The 22,884-nt window shown below is 39.4% G+C and overlaps 1 protein-coding gene across 1 annotated transcript in view; it reads right to left on the bottom strand.

Annotated features, from left to right (window-relative positions):
* Positions 1-22,884, bottom strand: part of IFTAP (intraflagellar transport associated protein) — a 57,358-nt gene that overhangs the window by 32,117 nt on the left and 2,357 nt on the right. The window contains exon 2 of the mRNA XM_079787013.1: positions 8,616-8,771. Coding sequence (XP_079643139.1) covers positions 8,616-8,748 — 133 coding nt within the window. The 5' untranslated portion in view covers positions 8,749-8,771. The remainder of the gene's footprint in view (positions 1-8,615; positions 8,772-22,884) is intronic.

Below are 22,884 nucleotides of genomic sequence, written 5' to 3'. Positions count from 1 at the left end.
CTAAGCCCGCTGCTGGTCTCTAGCTAATGCTCTACGGAAAACAACTGCAAAAGGCTACCCAGCGAGAAGTGTTTTCTGCTGCTGTGTTGTCTTTCACAAGAGAAAGCCGTTTTTATGCTCGGCTGACATTCCTTTCCTGCTCTGAAATTGGTTAAGACGGCCAGCTGCTTTCTGTCATTTCCTCAGTGGTGTTTTTCTCAACAGATTTTGAAGTCATTCTTCAGCGTGGGAAAAGGCTCTTGGTGCCCCTATGGAAGCTTAAAGATGCATTTCTAATGCTAACGTTCAAAACAGCTTTGGGGACCAAAATGATATGTCAGCTTTGGAAATGGGTTGTTTCCTGCACTGTCACCAGTTTCATTTTTAATTACATTTTTTAGAAGCTGTTAAACGTGAGCGGTGATGTTCCTTTGGCTGAACTGACAACTCGAAATGTATCGGTCGGGAAGTGTAAACCAAATCCCAGCCCAAGATGCTAAGCTCTGGACGGAACATGCACTCAGTGAGGAAAAAATAAAGGACTCCTGTACTGAGAGCTGTGGCCTCCGTGGGCCTCAGTGTCTCCCCGGCAAGATGCTGGTGACTGGCCTTGGACCTTCCTTCTCCCTAATCCTGTCAGTCACCTGTTACCAAGTGCAGCATCTCAATGGCCCTTTTGGCTTCCCATTTCCTCCTCCACTACCCTAGTCCATGTCTCCACATAGAAATTTCTGTTCAGCCTCCTAGCTTGTCCCATTCCAGCTGTCTCTTCCCTTCTTGCCTCTACCTTTCCCAACCGTGTGCGTGTGCGTGTGCGTGTGTGTGTGTGTGTGTGTGTGTGTGTGTTTAAACTCTACTATGGCTCCCACTTAGCTAGTACATCACATCCCAATGGGGGCATCGTGACACAGTGCACTTTGCAGGCTCTTCTTCCTGTGCCTGCCCGTTAAATGGGAGTGTTCTTTTGGACTCAGTCTGAGGACTGCCTCAGTCTGTCTCTTCATCATTCTGAATTCTCCTATTTTCTTTTCACTTACTCAACAAATATTTATTAAGCATCTACTTAGCCTACCATGCACTGGTTCAGGCCCTGGAGTAATAATGGTGAACAAACTACACCAGCAACCAGGCCTCATGAAGCCCACATTCTGGAAAAGATAGAAGAATCCTGTTTTGAGGTAGCACATCTATTCCTGTGGCTCAAATCACCTGCATGCCAGAGACTCCCAGATCCCGAGAACTGCCCAGGGCTTAAGGTAAGGCAGAAAAGTGAAGTGGGTCAGACATGGGCTTTGCAGCCACACCGATTAGGGCCAGAATCCAAGGGCACCCCTAACTAGTCACGTAACCTTGGGCAAGTCTGTTAGGGCTGCCATCACAAAATACCACAGGCTGGTGGCTTAAACACAGAAATGTATTTCCTAGCAATTCTGGAGGCTGAAAGTCTGAGGTCAAAGTGTTAGCAGGTTTGGTTTCTCCTGAGCCCCTCACCCCAGCCCTCTCTTTCGCTGCTCTCTTGCTGTGTCCCCTCACAGCCTTTTCTCTGTGTGTGCACATCCCTGATGGGTCTCTCTCTCCTTACAAGAACACCAGTCATACTGGATTAGGACCCACCCTTATGACCTTATTTAATCTTAATTGCCTCTTTACGGACCCTAAATCCAAATACAGTCACACTGGAGGTTAAGGTTTCAATGAATAAATTTTGAGGGGACAAATTCGGTCCTTATCAGTAAGTTACGTAACCTTAAGCCTTGGTTTCCTCATCTATAAATTGAGAATAATAAAATAATAAAAATTAAAATGTAAAAATATGCACTAGGTTATTCTAAGGATTAATGAAGATGACCCAAGTAAAGTACTAAGCATAATACCCAGTACTTAGTAACTGTTAGCTGCTTATCAATAATATTACACCAGATTTCTTACAATCTCACAATCCCAGATGTTTCTGGGGCGGGGGGAGGGGATAGAGGTACAGAGGAGGGCCAGAGGTCTGAAGTTTGAATGCTTGGCTGCATCTCAGGCAAATTGCTAATCTACGACGACTTTCATTTCTCTGAGCTACAAAAAGGAGTAGTAATAGCTATTTGTTTGCATCATTGTGATAAGTTACTCAAGACAAATACTTACTGACTATACCAATGAAGGAATCCTATATAATAAAAGCCTAATATGCATATTGTCCCCTTGGGCGGTCATTCAACCGCTTGCTATGACGTGCGCTGACCACCAGGGGGCGGCGTGGAACATGGTGGGTGTCAGTGACACGCTGCAACCTCTCCCTGGCTACCTGGGAGCAGGGGTGACGGGACAGAGGTGCGGTGAGAGTGTGGGGTGTTCACCGAGCTTGCTTTCACTCCCCCTGCTGCCCTCCCCCAGGACACCAGGGCTCACACGCCAGGGAAGCCCCCACACTCAGGTGCCAGGCACCCACAAGGAGCCTGCCCCACACCCACCACCCACATGGCCTCTTCCGGGTGAGCCAGGCCACAGCCGCCAGGACCACAGGGGCCAGTCGGGCTCCCCATGGGTTCGCGCAGGAGCCAGTCTGAAAGGCTGGCCAGGAGAGAGCACGCTGCCCGCCTGGCTTCCGTACAGCGCCACTGGGTAGCCCAGAGGCCCACACTGTGTCCCGGTCCACAGCGTCCAGCCGTGCTCACCGCATCTCCAAGTGGGGACTCAGGCGCCATGACTCAGGCGGAGGGGGCCGTGCGGAGGCCCAGGGACCCAGGTGCTGCCCAGGGCCCAGAGATCAGCTGGGACCTGCCCTTCCACCAGACGCTCGCGCTTCGATCACCAGCCAGGCCTAGGGACCGCACTCATGCAGGAATTTCACGCACCGGGCCTCTAGTCTAAAATATGGAGCACTGGACTGCCTCTTCCACATTTACCGTTTAGACAGAAACAAACCTGGAGCGATTAGCTGGTGTCTTAAAGGAGTATCGGTAGTCTTGCTTTTGAAGTGACTACATTAGCAGAATTTGTAATCTAAACCAGTGGTGCTCAAAACCAGTGAGGCATCAGAATTACCTAGAAAGCCCTGCAAATATAAAAATTCCTAGACCCTTAGCTATTGGGTTCTCACTTAATAAGCCTGAGATAGTGTCTGGAAATCTGTGTTTCTATAAAAGTTTGCTACTATACAAGTCTTTCTGAATATCAGCCACGTTGGAAACTACTGGCCCATAGCAGCGCTTCCCAGTAGAATTAGAATGTAAGCCACATGTGTGGTTTAAATTTTTCAAGCAAGCATATTTTTTAAAGTTTTTAAAAAGTGAAGTTAATTTTAATAATATATTTTATTTAAGCCAATTTTCTAAAATATTATCATTTCAAATGCAGTCCAAAAATATTGAGATATTCACATCTTATTTTAACTTTTTAAAACCCTGTGCTCATTTTGTACTCATCACATATCTCAGTTCAAGTGCAAAATTTCCATCAGAAATATTTGACCTGTATTTATATTTCATACAATTCACACTTTTAAAAAATTGATTCATAAGTTGTCCCAAACACATTTAAAAGTTTTCCAATAACTAAATTACTAGTGTTTTGATGGAGATTTAAATTCATTAAAATTAAAAACAAATTAAAACTCAGTTCCTGGGTAGCACCTGCCACATTCCAAATGCTCGGCTGTCACCTGTGGCTAGTGGCTCCTGTGATGAGCAGTGCAGGCCTTGTGACGTGATAAGTGTACATTCCTGAAATACATGATGGTGGTAGACTACTGGCATAGCTCCTTAAAGAACTAAATGTGAATAAAGTAAAAGGTATAGATTAAACTCTCTTGTGATTACATAAGATTAGTAAAATCTAAGAAACATTAAAGCCTATCTAGAGGTTTTGAAACTAAACGTTCCAAAGATATTAATTCGAACAATCAAAGGTCTGACCCCCACCAGTGAATAAAGCCATGGGCCAGGCCATTTGTGCTGAACATTCAGATATACGATGCTCTAATTACAGGAAGGAAATTTAGTTCAAATATTAACAAGTACAAAGGAAAATAGAGAGGGTGAGTTAACAAGAGTTTTATTCAAATACATGTGGAAAGAATACTAAAATGCTAAAAGGACAAAATATTGCAAGTGAAATGAGACTAGCATAAAGAAAACTGGAAACAAAATCAAACATTAAAACCAGAAACAAAATATTTGATCCAGACATAAGAAAATAGGTTAAAGTGGATAAATATAGCAGTGAATAGAAAGCTGTTTTAAGTGGTAATATAGAAACTGGTAGAATCACTTGGGAAACTGGATCCTAAGGATTTTAAGAATGAAATGGGAGGATGAAAAACAAAGATTTACTTTAAAGTTAATGATAAAATCATAGTGATTCATTGCAATTTCCAAACTGTTTTAAGATGAATAGCTAGTAAAATGGAAAATTTTAATGGAAATTAATCATTTAGCCTGAAGCACAAAATCAGAACAATAATAGTGTGTGTGTGTGTGTGTGTGTGTGTGTGTGTGTGTGTGTGTGTCCCTCCTATGAGCTTTCACAGAACTCTGCTTCTGTCCATTATGGTACTTTTCATACACCAGTGTAATTTCTTGTTTGCTTATTTCTCTCTCACACTGAACTATCTAAGTGCTTGAGAACACTTATTTATTCTTTGATCCTCAGCATCTAAAATAATACCTAGACTATAAGGACTCAGAGAATGAATGAATGAATGCATTAACAAAAAATCAAATATTAGTTTTCATATCCAGGTTTTTGTAACCTAAAAAAACGACAGCAATATGACAGACAAGGAAGAAGAGCATTTTTCCCTTTAGATGGATATTCTAGAAAGGCCTATAAATTAATCATATTCACAAAGAAACTGAGACACCCAAGACTGCAAGTTAGCATCTTATCTTTAGCCACAATAATGTCAACAATATAATAATGTCTTCACCAATAATGAATAAAGCCAAAAATCTGCATTGTGATTTTCTCATGTAAATCTTAAAACTTGGTCTTACTCTCCTGAACTGAAGACACTATTGAAAATTCAATTATAACTGTCTCTTTAAAATAAAAAAATATGTCTCCTTAAAGACTTTGATAGAACATTATATTTATTATCAAATATGTACCTCGGTTTAAAAAATAAACAGAGCAGTCTGGCCAACATGGCTCTGTGGTTGAGCGTCAACCTATGAAGCAGGTCATGGTTCGATTCCCAGTCAGGGCACATGCCTGGGTTTCAGGCTTGATCCCCAGTGCGGGGCATGCAGGAGGCAACCGATCAATGATTCTTGCTCATCGTTGATGTTTCTGTCTCTCTCTCCCTCTCCCTTCCTCTCTGAAATCAATAAAAATATTTTTTAAGTAAATAAATAAAAATTTAAAAAAATTAAATACCAGACTGTTCTAAAAAAATAAAAAACCTGTAAAATATGATCGACATAAATGTACTGTAGGGAGAATTATGCTATAATATGAACAGTTTCCAACTGTTTTTCAAAAGACTGTAGCAGTAATGTGAATATCTTTCAATAAAGCTATAGTTTAATTTTTTCCAGGGAAATATTTTTAATAGGATTACTGACCCTTTTAACACTCATAGAAAGAAAATGAATCCCATCAGCACTCTGGCATATAACTATTATAAAATTAAATAGAACAGTCAATCAGTGGAAATGAGAATAGACCTGAGAAACTGAAGAAATGTACATAAGTATGCATGGTTTTAACCACACATACACTTTAACAGAGAAAAGAGTCCACTACAAAGCAGCAAAACGACCAAATAAACAAAGAGAAATGAAGGGCTGAAAAGAAGGGGAAAACAATGAATAAACAGCTTTCATGTTTTCCTTAAAACTGAATGAAAGCCTGGCCGGTATGGCTCAGTGGTTGAGTGTTGACCTATGAACCAGGAGATCAAAGTTTGATTCCCTATCAGGACACATGCCCAAGTTGCAGGCTCGGTCACCAGTAGGGGGTGTGCAAGAGGCAACCAATTGATTTTTTCTCATCATTGAAGTTTCTATCTCTCTCTCCCTCTCCTTTCCTCTCTTTGAAATCAATAAAAACATACTTTAAAGAAAAAAACTAAATGAAACATATTCACTTTGATCAGTTCTCCTATCACTCAACTCAGGCCTGTCCCTAAGTCCCGTTTGGTTCTTCAGAAGGTACTTAAATGTTCCAGGAGGAAAAAGGATGCTTACTGATTTAAGACACATTTCTGCACTCACAACTCTTTGTGCTTTAAGAGGAATTTTTTCAGGTCATTAGTTTATAATGTGAATGGCGCCTAGGGATATTTTGAAAGGAAAAAAAAAAAAAAAAACTAGTGTGCTTGGAGATGCAGTTTATGTGATTTGTGTCATCATTTATTTCAGCTCAATTTGGGGCCCAAACTAAACTCAAAATGAAGTGACCACATGTGCAACAGTTTCTGTCTCAGCATGCAATGATCATACAGAACTCTGAAAATAGAACAGTCCCCCTTACCCCCAAAACAAAAACATTATAACCTCCTTAAAACATTCCAGTCCTTGCAAGTTCTTACTCTGCCACAGTACAAAAATAAAGTCAGCTTTACAAATAATTTTCAAAATAATTTTAATTATCATAATGCCTTTGGCATACCAAAATGCATAAATTCAGCTGTTTTTACCCTTGTTTCCACACACACACACCCCACCAGACACTGCACACCAGCATGTTTGGATCCAGTAAATATGGAACTAAATCATTCGCCTCAAAGAAAGCAAGCATCTTCCTAAACCCAAATTCATAGATTAAGGTGATTTGGCCATTATCATGATTAATCTGATCCACATATCATATCAAACTAGATCATTCAGAGTCCTAAAGGTAACTAGAGATTTCCTAAAGTCTCCATTTCCCTTAAGTATAAACAAAACCACAGTCCACAACTTTTAAGGGTAAACAAAACAGATATTGATATTCCAACTAATTTGCACAACAAAAGAAACAAGTTAGAATCACTCTTTCTTTGCTTCCTGATAACAGCCATACTTTTATATTTGTCAAGGACACATGAATCATGACTTAAAAGCATGACAAGTATTTTCAGTGTCATGATCTTTAAGATTATGAAACACCTTATTCTCAATCTCAGGTACGTGTTAGAATCACCAGAGGAACTTTTACAAATTACTGATTTCTAGACCCCAGCTAAGACTTAGAGTGAGCCCTGGTATCAAGATGCTCTAAAAGTTCCTCCGGTGAGTCCAAGGTCTAGCTAAGTGGAGAACCAATGGTCTCACAAGTGTGGATCAATGACCCAGAAAGGACCAAGGTTGAGATCAAGCCAATGGGGATCTGAAGCAGAATCTTCTACACTAATAAAAGAGAAAAATGCAAATTAACCATCACTCTGCTACGCCCACCAGCCAATCAGGAGGGAATATGCAAATTAGAAGGAGAAAGTTGGTCGCCACCCAGCTACTCCAGGCACGGAGTGGCTGGGTGGGGCAGGATGCCTGTTATGAGAGGGAGTGCGGGGGGCCAGGGGATCTACAGCAGCAGCACTCCACCCCGCAGCAAAGACAAAGATGGCATACTCTGGCCGGAGTCTGCAGCAAAGACGAAGACGGCAGCAAAGGCGGCAGACTCCGGCTGGAGCAAAGGCAGGAAAACCGGTGCTGGAAGCCAAGGGAAGGAAGGCCTATTGCATGAATCTCTTTGTGCAATGGGCCTCTAGTTTACCATATAAATTACAAACTCAAATGCCTACAGGAGCCACATAAGTGAATGAAGCAGGCGATGTATACACACATTTTTAGATTGTGTGTGTGCCAGAGAGCGCCACAAACTAGGGAGCTCTCGGGGCAAGGGCTCCTGAGCTCCAGCTGATATTGCCGACAGGGAAATAACAGGTAACGGATCTTCTCACTTATCAGAAAAAACACATCAAGATTTTTATGTACAATTTCACAACTCTTAAATGTTGGCTCAATTTTAAAAAACAAAAATAATACTGTAGGTGGCAAAAACCATGCATAATGACACATACGACACAGGTTTGGCCTTTCGGCTTCAGTTAATCACTTCTGGTCTAAAAGTTTGTTTCCGTTGTACAAAAATCATAGCATCATCATCACAACAACAACAAAACCTAGCTTTCATTAAGTACTTACATGTTAGCCAATATGCTAAGAGTTTTACACAGATTCTCTCAATTCACCTGCACCAACCTTTGGGGGTCTGTTATTATTCCCCTTTTCCTCGATAACCCCCTCCCCAAGGTCACATAGCCAAAAAGTGGTGATGCCAGGATACAAATGTGTGCAGTATAACTCCACAGCCTATACTGTGCTATATTTCTTTAAAGTTTTAAATATGCTTTAAAAACCCTCCACTGTTTACACTTGGGTTTCTTCATAAATAAAATGAAAAGATTATACTGATTGATTTCTCAGGTCCTTTTTAGCTCTCAATTTCAATAGTTCTGACTCCATAATACAACTCCTGGTTGCATTAAAACTGTTGGTATTTACATGAATCAGCCATGAATGCCCTGATAAGAATTGTCTGATCAAAGGAATGGAATGAATAAATGAATGCTCATCAAATAGTTTTTCGGAAAAGGCAGCGAAGACAAAATTATACTAAGATATTTATCTCTACTACTATAGAAAGTTTATTTTCCATTTTACCTTTTGAAAGATGAGTAAAGGTGCTCAGGAATTCTTCATATGTTTGCTCATGACAATTAACAAACTTATCCAAGACTTCTTTAATTATTTTATCTTCATCCATGATCTCCAGTTCTGGTATTTGGGCAGGCATTCCTATTCACAGGGCCACTTTATCTGTGAAACAAAGAAAAGCGTGAGCTGGACAGAGTCATGCAGTACCAGCCTCTCAGAAAATACTGTAATGGGCAGGTGAAAGAATTGCAAAAGGACAGGTCAAGATAGTTACTACTACAGTAATAAGCTCTAGTTCAAGAGATCAGAGTTCATTCATATCATGGCTTCTGAAGTGCTACCACAGTTTTATTTTTGCTTCAGTTTCCACATTTCCATCTCCTTAATTCACGCCTTTTCATCTTTGTATCCCAAATGTTTAACAGCTCAGGAAAGGGCATAGAGCTGGCAGTCAATCAATACGAGGCTAAAATTATAGACAGTCCCTGACTTAAGATGGTTCCATTTAGGATTTTTTTTTATTTTTTATTTTAGCGATGGTGTGAAAGCAATATGCTCTCACCATACTTCAAATTTGAATTTTGGTCTTTTCCTGGGCTTATGATATGCAGTACGATACTCTCTCCCGATGCTAGGCAGAGTGACAAGAGGCAGCACCTCCCAGACAGCCACACGATCATGAGGATAAACAACTGATACTGTCTAGTGTAGTATTAAATGCATTTTCAATTTACAATATTTTCAAAAACTTACGCTGGGTTTATCTCGATGTAACCCCATCATGAGTCAAGGAGTATCTGTTCTCATTTGAACAGGTACTCTAGTCTGATGTGGCTAGAAAGTGGCAAAACACTCATGTAAACTTGCCCAATTACTTCACCTGTGCCTTACCTGACATGGCTTCAAGTCCTTTCATCCTCCTGATCAATCTACCTGGAAAAGGTTACACACCGCCTCCTTTCCTTTAAAACAGGCCATCCAGAAATGAAATCCGGACATGGTCCGGGTACACTGAGATGGGACTAACGCCCACACTCTAAATAGTGCACTCCTGCTACATAGCTGAAGACCACGTTCACGTTGCTGGTGGCCCCTCCACAGTGTCAGTTCACTTACCATAACTAAATGCCTGTTGGCTAAGACACAGTGAACGCCTCAATCCACACACAGTTTGAACTTTGTCTTCACTTATGATGTTTCACCTTGTTAAGTTCCATTCATTCTGTATGGAATGTTCGTCTCACCTAGCTTTGAGAAAATTGACTATCTATAAAAAGCACAGGAGCAATTATTGCCTAAGTAGCTGATGTGATTCAGGGGGGATAGTAAAGAGAAGGGGTTCTCCAATACTATATAGCAAACAGAGAAAGCACCAAGATTCTTATATTTTTCTAAAACAAGAATAAAAATCAGTTATCTGTTATTAATCATATTTGGTTAGCTCAGAAAAAAAATAAAAATGTTTTCACAAAATGATGCCCAACCTCATTTGATGGAAGGATCTGATCTGAATTTACATGAAAGTACTTACAGCTTTTATTATTATTTCATATAGTAACTATTCATATAGTTCCCTGTAGAAATACTATCTGGCCCTAACTGGTTTGGCTCAGTGGATAGAGCATCTGCCTGCGGACTGAGGGGTCCCAGGTTAGATTCCTGTCAGGGGCATGTACCTTGGTTGTAGGCACATCCCCAGTGTGGGGGGGTGTGTAGGAGGCAGCTGATTGATGTTTCTCATCGATGTTTCTAACTCTCTATCCCTCTCCCTTCTCTGTAAAAAATCAATAAAATACATTAAAAAAAAAAAGAAATACTATCTGGCTTGCTTTTGCAATGTTTTTCCAGACTCCACTGGAGATTTTGTATAATATGTGGCATTTGCCCTGATTACCTTTCTAAACTCCAAACTATTCTGAATTCTGAAATACACCTGACCCCAAGGTTTTAAATAGGAACTGTGAAGCTGCATGTACCTCCCAGGATGGGAATGAGGATTAAATGAATAGACACGGCACCCCAAGAAGTGTTAGCCTGATGATCAGTGATGACAATGGATGGGTCTTCGCACTCGGTCCTCTGCCTACACAAAGACCTCTTTGGACTGTCACTCCTCTGACTTTGAAGGCGCTGCTATTACCTTCAGATAAATCAAGATAAGTCCTCACTCACTACAACCCCAGATAAAACATGGTGCTGTAAAAGACGGGGTGAAAATAATACATGGAGCTCTGTACCAACTCAAAATGAAAGAAATGGTTTCAAACTATTTTTGTTGTTGTTAATCCTCACCCAAGGATATTTTTCCATTGATTTTTAGAGATAATGGAGGGGAGGGGAGAGACAGGGAGAGAGTAACATTGATGTGAGATAGACACATTGATTGGTTGCCTCCCACAGGAGCCCTGTCCTGGGCCAGAGGACCACACTGGGGATTGAACCTGCAACCAACGTACGTGCCCTTTGACTGGAATCGAACCTGGGACCCGCAGGCTGATGCTCTATCCACTGAGTCTAACTGGCTAGGGCTCAAACTATTGTATGAATTAGATACAGGGAAAAGCATTAATTACGGTTTAAGAAAACTCACTTGTAACACTGCCAACCTTCAGCAATCCAAAGTTTAATCAATTATGTTTGGAGTTGCTAGATAAAAAATAATGATAAATTCCACAGTAGCTATTATGCCACTACCAGTAGGACATGTACTTAATTCCAAGAATGTCAATGTCAATCCAATTTTTCAGAATTGAACCCCAACAAAACTCTAACACTGTATTATATCAATGTTGCTTGAACCATCTTGGGTAACTACTTCAGCAAGCAAATACCACACAGCAACAGTCACCGGTACTGGAGATTGCTGTAGCTGTCTCCTTTAAGAGTGATGACAGAAATCCCTTTAAACTTCCCAATTCTCAAACTGGAATAGTTTGAGTAGTTAGCCTTAGCACATGTCAGCTTTACTAAAGGCAAATAATTAACGGACTGTGCCCAGCACACATTCAAAATCCTTCAAGACCTTTAATTTCCTTCACATGGTTATCACAGTAAAGAAGAGGTTATGCTTTCATTGACTTTTTAAAGACTTCTGGAAAATCCAGTTTCACAAAATGTTACTATTGGAAGCATTTAACAAATACCCACCTTCAAATGTAGAACTCTCCCTGTCTGTAAAAATACAAAGAACCTAATGTGAAAAGTCCCCCGGGACTGACAGAGCAGCTCAGCGCTCGCCAGACAGTCGAGTGGTTTATGCAAATCCTAGCGGTTTTCTAAAAGGAAGCAATGCTTTTTCAGTTACTATTCATACTGTGTTTGTGTTTTTATCATAAAGTATTTTTCTAAAAGAAAGGGAGAGAGAGAGAGACTTGCCTGGATAATAAGATTCTTTGTTTTGCTTTGGTTTTCATGTGTTTAGGCTTAGAAGCTCCACATGAAAGACCCAGAACATATGATAAGTCAATGTGTATAAATATCTACTGGTAAATCCTAAGTATCACCGTCACAATCACAGCCTCCAGTAGGAAACACTGGGAGGAAGCATTGCTCTGCTCGGACTACTAAACATCACAGGAAAACCACAGGCTAGGTGAGGAACAGGGTTCTCTTCTGATCCAGCCGCTGAGCTATAGCAATGGAGCCCTCCCTGGAGTCCTGTTTTCTACCACCACCCAAGCCGGCCAGTGTTGTGTGCTCTCTGAAAGGAGGTCATTATGAAATAGGGTATGTGGGATTACCACCACTGACTTAGCACACCGTTGAGGTTTACCTTCAGATCCCTGCTCCATGCAGCTTACCTACACAAAACACAACTTTCAAAGAGTGGTAAGCCTTAAGAGACAAGATGCCATGAGCTAGTCTCCTCTCAATGTGCATAGCCTGCTTTTTAAAATTGTTATTTTATTGCAGAAAGAGAGAGGGAGAGGGAGAAAGGGAGAGAGGGAGAGAGGGAGAGAGAGAGAAAGAGAGAGAGAGACATTGTTTTGTTGTTCTACTTATTTATGCATTCATTGGTTATTTCTTGTATGTGCCCTGACTGGGGGTTAAACCCACAATCATGACATATTGGGTCAATGCTCTGACCAACTGAGTGACCTGGCCAGGGCCATAACCTTCTTTTTAACAGCACAGAGAGAGCTGTATGTCCACAAACAGGTTGAAAAAAAAAAACCTGGAGGCTTACCACTGATACTTAAAAATAATAAATAATACATTTTTAAAGATTTGTCCAGGAGCTATCAAAACTCACTTTCTCAAATTCTCATAGTTCTGCTCAACAAAAATCTCCCACTGTGCTAAAAGGTAAGATGGGATATTATCAAAGTAAGTCTCCCTGCATAAGGAAACGAAACCATCAACCCTGATATTTCACAGGATGGGTCTCCCTTTGTAGTTTGGGAAAACGGACAAATCTCAAAAAGACCAAGTTGCATTGTAAGGGCACTGATTTATTTATGATAGAAGAGACCCGGGGTGAACTGCTTGCTTCTCCCTTGACTTAACTACACCTATTTTGAACCCTCTAATTATTTTAGGTCTTTCAGTTCATATTAAGAAAAGAGAAAGAAGTCCAGCGACAGAAGTTGCCACAGATTCTTAGAGTTGAGAGAAACAGGAAGGTCATCTAGTCCAACCACAGTGAATGAATGAATGAATGAATGAATGAATGAATCTGGGAAACTTTAGTTGGGGTTTTTGTCATCTAATGACTCTATTGATGAGGAGTATTGTGTGGCTCTCATGTCATAAATAATAATGACATGCTCATGATTATGAATCTCAAAGTATATAGGAAGTCAGCAGGAAATTAGGCAAAAAGCAACAATCTCCCCCTGGATGGGTATAACTATGCCTCCGACTATATTCTGTACCCAGTAATACTGTTGTTTCAAATACTTACCAATACAAACAAGAAAACAAAGGAAAATATAAAAGGAATAAAGAAGAAGGCATAAATACAAATCTTACAAAATAGAAAAGAATCTCAACTCCTTTGCTATTATTTTTTCCCTAAGAATGAGATAAAAACATACAATTCTAACATCAAAGAATACACTGCGCTTCAAGTTATAAGCTTCTGCCAACAAATCTATTCTAACACTTAAAAGGCATGGAATTTTTCATTATCACCAAAAATGTGGATGGCATAAGCATCTATATTTTACATAAATTCTCCCTGGTACACTGCAGTGAATATCAAAGGAAGCACTGAGAGAGTGGTCTTTAGAAAAGAGAAGTTGTGTTGTCATCCATGCAGAGGTCTCAGTAGGAGGCATGTCTTAGCTATACTTTTTTCCTTGACCAAATCTCATCTTAAGGAAAAGTGAAGAAGAATTGCCTGTAATAAAAAATGCGGGCTTACTACATGCTTACCATGAACATAAATATCACGAAGTTTGCCTTAACAGAACAGATTCTAGTTCCTCTCCTAATGAAGACTGTAAATCTACACGTTCAATACAGGACTCCATTTTTGTAATAGGAATGACTATGATGACCTGTTTCATGATTAGCGATAGGGAATGGAGTGAAAACATTTTAAAATAAAGTATGTAATAGGAATAAGAACAATGGAACATGTCAAGGCAAAAGAGTGAATTTTATAAAGGAAGCAGGAAATATATATAGACAATCTGTAGCATATGGAACTAGGCAAAAGTACGATCCATAAAAATTGATCAATTAAACCTTAGAAAAATTAAAAACTTTGCTCTGTGAAAGATCCTGTTAAGATGAAAAGAAAAATTACAGACTAGGAGAAAATATTTATAAGTCACATATCCAATAAAGGACCAACATATAGCATAGAAAGAATTCTCAACACTCACTAAAGAAAAAATCCAATTTAAAAAGGACAAAAGACACACACAGATATTTCAGCAAAGAGGATATATAAATGGAAAATAACCTCATGAAAAGGTATTCAATATCATTAGCCACTAAAGAGATGCCAATTAAAACCACAATGAGATACTTATTAGAAATAACTAAAATAAAAAATTGTGATAACACCAAATGTTGGCAGGATGCAGAAAAACTGAATAACTCGTATGTTGCTAGTGGCAGTGCAAAATGATTCAGCCATTCTGAAAAAGAGTTTGGCAGTTCCTGACAAAACTAAAAATGGACTTAGCATACAAATGAACAATTGCACTCTTTGCATTTATCCCAGAGAAATAAAGACGTATTCCCATGCAAATATGTATATGAATTGCCACAGCAGCTATATTCACAATAGTAAAAAACAGGAAACTATCCAAATGTCCTTTAGTGGGTGAATAGTTAAACTGTGGTACGTCCCTACCATGGAATATTACTCAGCAATAAAAAGGAACAAACTATTTATTCATTCAATAACCTGTATGAACCTCAGAGGAATTATGTGGAGTGAGAAAAAGCCAATCGCAAAGGGCTATATACAGACTGCATGATTCCATTTATATAACATTCATGAAATGACAATGATCAAGATAGACAGGGAACAGTTAGTGGTTGCTGGGGTTATAAATGAGGGGAGGAGATGGACATGAAAATCAACGGGGTAACATAGTGGGTTCCTATAGTGGTGTTACAGCTGAGTATCTTGATTATGGTAGTGGTTATGCAAGACGACACGTGTGCTATAGTTGAACTACTCACACATACAAATGAGTGTATACATATATAGCTAGTGAAATCGGAATATACCCTGTGGATTCTACCAATATCCATTTCCCACATATACTACTACATTTTTACAAGGTGTTAACATTGCAAAAGGCTGGATCATGAAATCTCCCTGGACATCTCTTTACAACATCCTGTGAATCTATCCTGTGAATCTATAATTATTTCAAAACTAAAAGTTTAAAAAAGGGGGAGAGAGGTGTAGAAGAAGAAGGTTGAGCCACTTTAAGGCAAAAGAGATTTAGGAAAAAAAAAAATTATCACTAAAAGTTTTACCAGGAATGCTGGCACTCAGCGTGTTGATTGCTTCCCCACCCCCCCCTGCAGAAAGTTCTGGGGGATGGGAATAATGCTAATCTATAAAATGCCATGTTTAAGCAGAAGCTTTCCTCTTGAAAAATTTGCTTCCCTATCCTGCTTATTCATCCAAGCTACTGTAATGAGGTTTCTTGAGGCTATCATTCATTAAGCCTGGCTGTTCATCAGCAGATTGTATAAAATCAATTTTCTTTCCCCAAAATATAGTCTTCCTCCAAGCTGTTTAAGTCAATCTAGACATATCTGCATTGGCTCACTGAGGCAGGTCAACTGAGTATTAGACTGTTTTCAATTACACAGTTCTGCATTCCATTAAACAAAGAAAAATGCAAACAGTTAAGCACTCAAACTTCCTCTCTCTGCTCACTGCCTGTCATTTTTTAAAAAACAGATCACCTGTGGATGTGGAATCTAAAGGATACAACCATAAGACAAATTTCAGAAAATACGTTGTTTCTGAAATCTGGAAGAATACCATTTCACCACCTTTTTTGTTTCTTTTAGTTGCCTTTTTTTAAACTAAAAGTTGTGAGTCATCACAAGTAAATATCCTATCTTCATCCCCTAACAAAACTCCCACATCATTCAACCTCTAGGCTAGCACGTTTATTAAGAAAAGTGTACAATACATATTTATCAACCATATTCAAAATTGATCTCCTACCTTCAGAACTGTGATCAACCACATCAATAAGTTGTGGACAATAACAGTGTTTCAGTGAACATTTATTGAAAGGCCCCTTTCAAAGCTGGGAATCCATAAGGTAGTAGTTCCAGAGTCACTTACAGCTCTATAATCATGCAATAATATTTAAATCATAAAAGATTTATTAGCTCATTATAATCCCACCTTCACATGGGATGCAAAGTCCCATTAATGCTTATTTGATCTGTATTGCACAACTGTAACTGGAAGGCATCCACTCCTGATTAAAGGTATCCCCCTCTCTCCAGCTTCCTGAGCCTGTTGGCCACCTGCGCCCAGTGCGGTGCACAGCACTTTACACCAGAAAGCCTATTTTAAAGCAAAACGTGCACCGTTGGTTAGGAGCAGGTGTAGCCCAACGGAACTAAATCAACTCCACTGGCAGGAGTTCATTTCTAAGTATTTCAAAATGCCAGATCTTGCAAATAAAATTGACCTTTTCATTTGACATTCTCTTAAAAGAAATGAGATTTTAAATATGTATTTCCCAACTATTTTTAAATCTAAGTTCCTAAGAATGTGAAATTATAAATGGGCTTTAAAGATAATACAGTGATTCCCCAGCATCCAATTACTCTCAGCATTTTTATTTGCAATTTTGCCTCAATGTACACAAAACAAACACACAGACACACATACAAAATTTCTCTTTTCCAACATGGTTTCTAGACTCAAGGTAGAAATTAAGAACACAAACACCCTCATCTAAAAGTGAAATTTTTATTAGTACAACATTGTAAAACACCTATGAAATTTCCCCCCATTTAACTTTATAGAAAAGAGTGCACCTTAAATCAGAAAACATGGAACATAGAAAAATAGCAGTGATTCTGGTCAGGTGGCCATATTTAATTAATTGCTTTAAACAAAAAAATGACAAGTCACTTGTCATGTTCTTCTCTTGACAATCCATCATACTAACTGTAGATTGCTTCTGTCCATATATTTGCTTTTCCTTCCTCTTTTCTCCTCTTTGTCAGTTTCGGTTGTGGCTCCTATATTGTGGGATTCACTCAACAAGCCAAACTTCTCCCTTTCCTTTACTATTCATATTATTTTCTTAAAAATCAACCACCTAGCCCGGCCAGTGTGGTTCAGTGGTTGAGTGTCGACCTATAAACCAGGAGGTCATGGTTCGATTCAGTCAGGGCACACACCCGGTTTGCAGGCTCAATCCCCAGTGTGGGGTGTGCAGGAAGCAGCCAATCAATGATTCTCTCTCATCATTGATGTTTCTCTCTCTCTCTCTCCTGCTCCCTTCCTATCTGAAATCAATAAAAATATATTTTTTAAAAAATCAACCACCTATTAAAATTTCTTAAATTGTCTATGCCTATCCAAATGCTATGAAAAGTTGTCATCAGCCTTACTTCAAACACTAACTCATTGCGCAACGATGTAATTTAAGTTGTTTCTGCATTTATAAAATGGGGGTGGAGATGCTTGAGGGGTGCCCTGGGCTTCTCGGTTAACACTGTCATGAGTTCATGGAACAGCGTTTCTCCCCTACCTCCCCTCAACCCACCAGGTACACACACCTGCAGCTCTGTCACCCTGGTCAAGTTACTTAACTTCTCTGGCCACAAGTTGTTTGAATGTAAAAATAAAGGGACTGGACTTGAAGCTGTCTTCCATTTTTGACATTCTCTTTTTCTCCAATTATGCTTGCTTTTTGTTCAATTACTATGTCAGTATATCTCATTACTTTTATGTCCCCTGTGGAATAAAAATTATTTTATTCTGTAATTACACTGACTTGTATTCTTTAATTGTCCACTGTTTCTTGGATTTAAGGTAGGAGAAATCAATATATTTCAGGAGGAGTTAGAATTTGATTCTGCCTCAAGGTTTAAGAAAGGGCTGAGCAACCTATAATTGAGATTTCTTGGTGAAATTTTAAGGGTAAGCATGGGAAGAATGTGGGGCATCTTTATCCACAATCAAAAGTTGCTTCATCCTACTATAAATGCATGTTCCTTTAGGGCAAGATCTATGTCTGTAATTTTTCTCCGTTTCTCCCCATGACTGTACATAGTGGACATACAATAAATTGTTTACTATTTCACATTTAGTTTCTATGCTGAGCCCTTTGGTAGACTGGGGCCTTGGATAAACATTAGAATAGAGCACAAAGAAATGAAAATTTTTATGGTTATGTGATAGGCTTACTAGGTGGTATATATTTTTCTTGATGTAACCGTTTTTAATTAATTGTTTTAAAATGATGTCAGCTACAATAATTAAGACTATGGCATTGGTGAAAGAAAAGGCAAATGGATCAATGGAACAGAATAGACAGCCCAGAAATAGACCCACACAAATATAGTTAGCTGATCTCTGACAAAGGAGCAAAGGCAATACTACAATGTAGCATGGACAGTATTTCCTACAAATGATTCTTGAACAACTGGACATCCACATGCAAAAAAAAAATTTAATCTAACCACGGACAGTACACCCTTCACAAGAATTAACTTAAAATGGACCATGGACCTAAATGTAAAACACAAACCATAAAGTTCCTAGGAGAAAACGTGGAAGAAAGCCTAGATGACCTTGGATATCTCAACAACTTTTTAGATTCAACCCTAAAGGCATGATCTATAAAAGAAATAATTGATAAGAGAGACTTCATTAAAATTAAAAACTTCTGCTCTCTGAGAGACACTGTGAAGAGAATGACAACACAAGTCACAGGCTGAGAGAAAATATTTGCAAGAGACATATCTGATAAAATGTTATCCAAAATACAAAAAGAACTCTAAAAATTCAACAATAATAAAACAATGCAATTTAAAGACGAGGCTAAAGACCTTAACAGACACCTCAACAAAGAAGATATACAGATGACAAAGAAGCACAGGAAAAGATGCTCCACATAACATGTCATCAGGGAAATGCAAATTAAAGCAATGAGGTACCACTATACAACCATCCGAATGGCCAAAATCCAGAACACTGACAACCCCGAATGTGCAGCAACAGGAACTCCTGTGCATGGCTGGTGGGAATGCAAAATCACACAGCCACTTTGGAAGACAGTTTGGCATTTTCTTACAAAACAAAATATACACTCACCATATGATCCATCGATCCCACTCCTTGGTATTTACCCAAAGGAGCTAAAACTTATGCCCACACAAAAACGGGCATGTTTATAGCAGCTTTATTCATAAATGCCCAAACCTGGAAACAACTATGATGTCCTTCAGTAGGAAAGTGGATAAATAAACAGTGGTCCATACAGACAATGAAATGTTATTTAGCGCGCGCGCGCGCGCGCACACACACACACACACACACACACACAAAAGAGCTATCAAGCCAGGAAAAGATATAGAGTAACCTTTAAGGTTATATACTGTGTGATTCCAACTACAGGCATACCTCATTTTACTGTGCTTTATTGTGCTTCACAAATGTTTCATTTTTTTTGCAAATTGAAGGCAAGACCCTCCACCAGCAAAATGATCATAACTCGCTTTATTGTGATACTCACTTTATTAGAGTAGTCTGGAACCACAATATCTCCTAGGTATGCCTGCATATAACATTTGGGAAAAGGAAAAACTATGGGAACAGTAAAAAGAGGAGGGAGGGAGGTATGAATACACAGAGCACAGGATATGTTTAGGGTAGTGAACCTATCCTATATGATACCATAACTGTAGATGCAGGTCATCTTACATTTGTCCGAACCCACAGACTACACCACACCTGATGCAAAGTATGGACTCTGGGTGATAATGATGTGTCACTGTAGGTTCATCGATTATAACAAATGTACCTCTGGTGGGGGTGTTGATAATGGGGGAGGCTATGCATGAGTGACACAGGAGGTATATGGGAATCTCTGTAACTTCCACTCAATTTGCTCAACCTAAAACTGCTCTAAAAAATAGTCTGTTCAAAAATTAAGTCAACTTTGCCACCTTTCATTTATTCTTCCTTTGATTGTGAAATTTTGGGGTGGGAGTGGGAGAGGCTACCAACATAGTTGGATGGGCACTCTAAATACAATATCTCATTTAATCATTTGCAACAACCGTTTAATGTAAATATTTCTATTATCCCCATTTCAGAGATGGGGAAAGAAGCTTAGAGATTAAGTAGACTCCACCTGGAAATGGCAGAGCGAGCAGAGAAAATCAGGTCAGCTTGACTCCAAAGCCCACTGTCTCGATCATTCCCTTGTACAACATTACACAGCAGCTCCCTGATATAGGCCAGTAATAGATCTCCAATAATTAGAACTCCTTTCTGAGGCTTATATTAGAGAAAATGAAACCGTCAAAGAACAATTCCAAGTCAAGGAACAATTCCAAGTCAAAGCAACTGACAATGGGCCCAGCTGGCATGGCTAAGTGGTTAGCGTCGACCTAAAATCCAGGAGGTCACAGTTTATTTCCCAGTCAGGGTACATGCCCAGGTTGCAGGCTTGATCCCCAGTGTGGGGCATAATAGGAGGCAGCCCATCAATGATTCGCCCTCATCATTGAGGTTTCTATCTCTCCCTCTCCCTTCCTCTCTGAAATCAATAAATATAAGTGTATTTTTTTAATTATTAACAATGGTAGTAATGGTCACTGCTTTAGGAAAAATAATTTCCCATTTGATTCATAATAGTATTTATTTAAATCACAGCAATGATATTCATTTTCTTCTGTGTTTTTCTAAAATTTTTTCAATAAAAATATAAATAAGGTTTCAACCAGATTTTTCCTTTGTCTTTACAGATGAACAGTGGGCTGTGTATCCATTGTTTGCCAGTAAGGAAATAGTTAAATCTCGAGGGTGCACCCTGGTGGATATCTCCCTCAACCATCTAAAGAAAAAAAAAGGTCACAGTCAGTTACTCCCGTTAGAGCAGTGTTCGCCTGAACATCTGCAGGCGCACACACACTCTCTCTCTTTACCGTCGCCTTCTGCCTGCCACGGTCAGAGTGGGCAGCCAGTGAATCTTCCCCCAAGTCCCGCTGACATTTAATACCTTGTTTAGCGGCCAAGACTCAGCCCCTCTGGCATTCAGGTAGGTCCAATACCTTCATTTCTACCAAAGCTAAAAGATGAGCACCTATGTTTGTCAACGGTAAGGGAAAGACCCCTTCCGCAGCGTGTGAGTTAGCTGGTGGACTGGGTGTCCAGATGGGGAAGGGATGATGTCGAATTTGGAAACTCTGGGGCCTTCTGGTCTCAAGCTGCTGCAAGGATTCAATTCCTGTGGCATCAGAGCCCAGGTATTCATCTTAGGGCAGAAATGCTCCTTTGGCCTAAATGTCACAAGGAAGACCTAATTCTGGTTTGACTGCCAGCAACACAAAACAAAACAAACAAACAAACAAATCAGATCATGTATGTCTCAAACCTGATTAACCGCGCCAGGTATGGTTAATTCAAGCATGAGGTCACCTGCTATTTTGGAGCAATCAGGAAAACACTGGCAACACTGATGAGTAAATTGTCTTGCTTCGGAGTACAGTGGTTTTCTTTGAGAGGAAAAAGAGTCCATTCAGGCACAAGAAACTACAAACCCAGACCTCACACTCTCAGTCCTCTTTTGATTCTCAACTATGCCTTGGCTTCACAGTGCATAAATGAACATCTCCCTGCTGAGAAACGTTAGCATAGGGTTGGGAAAAGTGTATAAGTCTATTGAGCCTATAGTTCTGTCTTTTAAAATGAATCTTGAATGTGTTGACTTTGAAACTTCCTTCGGTTGAAGAACAGTGTCTTCTTTTTCAAAATCTGCCTGTTTTATCTAGCCTATTTAATGCAAGTTAGTTATTTTAATTCTAGTATAACCTTTTAAAAACTCTTACAAGAAAAGATGTCACTAACATAGTCATATTAAAACCATGGAAAATATACAATAGTCTATTCTAGTAAAAACATATTTACGTGAATAAAGCAAAACTTCAAAAACTAAATAAATATTGCAAAATAATGTGACAACACCTTCAATGTTCTGCTTATTCTTTACATACCTAAGTCATCTGGTCATGGTTCAATTATGGGTAATCTAACATTAAGTGCACCAATAGCTGAACTGTGTTACAAGAGGTTTTCATTCATCTTAACAGTAGTAAACTTGAGTGTTGTTTTTACTATTAGGTCCCTGAAATGATGAGGTATGCCAATGGCAGGGCATCAAAGAGAGAACAGGTCAAAAGTCTTTAGGAATCTGAACTAAGCTACGAAAAAATGGGTAGTATTCCTTATGCCTTGCCCAAGAACATGTTTCTATTTAATCTCCGTTAATCATGTTTTCACTTATGAGAAGCCAATATCCCTATGACAACCTTAACATGAAGCCAACAGGCTACAATGAAAACAATTTTTTTAAAGCTTTCTGCTTAAAACCAAGTGTTCTTGGCGTATGTGCACCCTGGATGGGCTGCTTTATACCCTCGTAACAGCCTTCATCAGTGTTTAAAACAAACGGGCTTTGGCTTCAGCACTCCCTCCACCCAAAAGTGGGCAACTCTGTGACCATCATCGCACAGTACGCTGGGTGTGATCACTTAGGGTTTGCCTTTATGGAATTGAGAGTCAACGGTTTTTCCTTTTAGTTCCTTTTCCACT

This window comes from Cnephaeus nilssonii (genome assembly GCF_951640355.1).
Source record: "Cnephaeus nilssonii genome assembly, chromosome: 13".
NCBI classification, from domain to species: domain Eukaryota; kingdom Metazoa; phylum Chordata; class Mammalia; order Chiroptera; family Vespertilionidae; genus Cnephaeus; species Cnephaeus nilssonii.
Note: the sequence above shows the minus strand (reverse complement) of the source record. Positions and strands in the feature narration are given on the sequence as shown.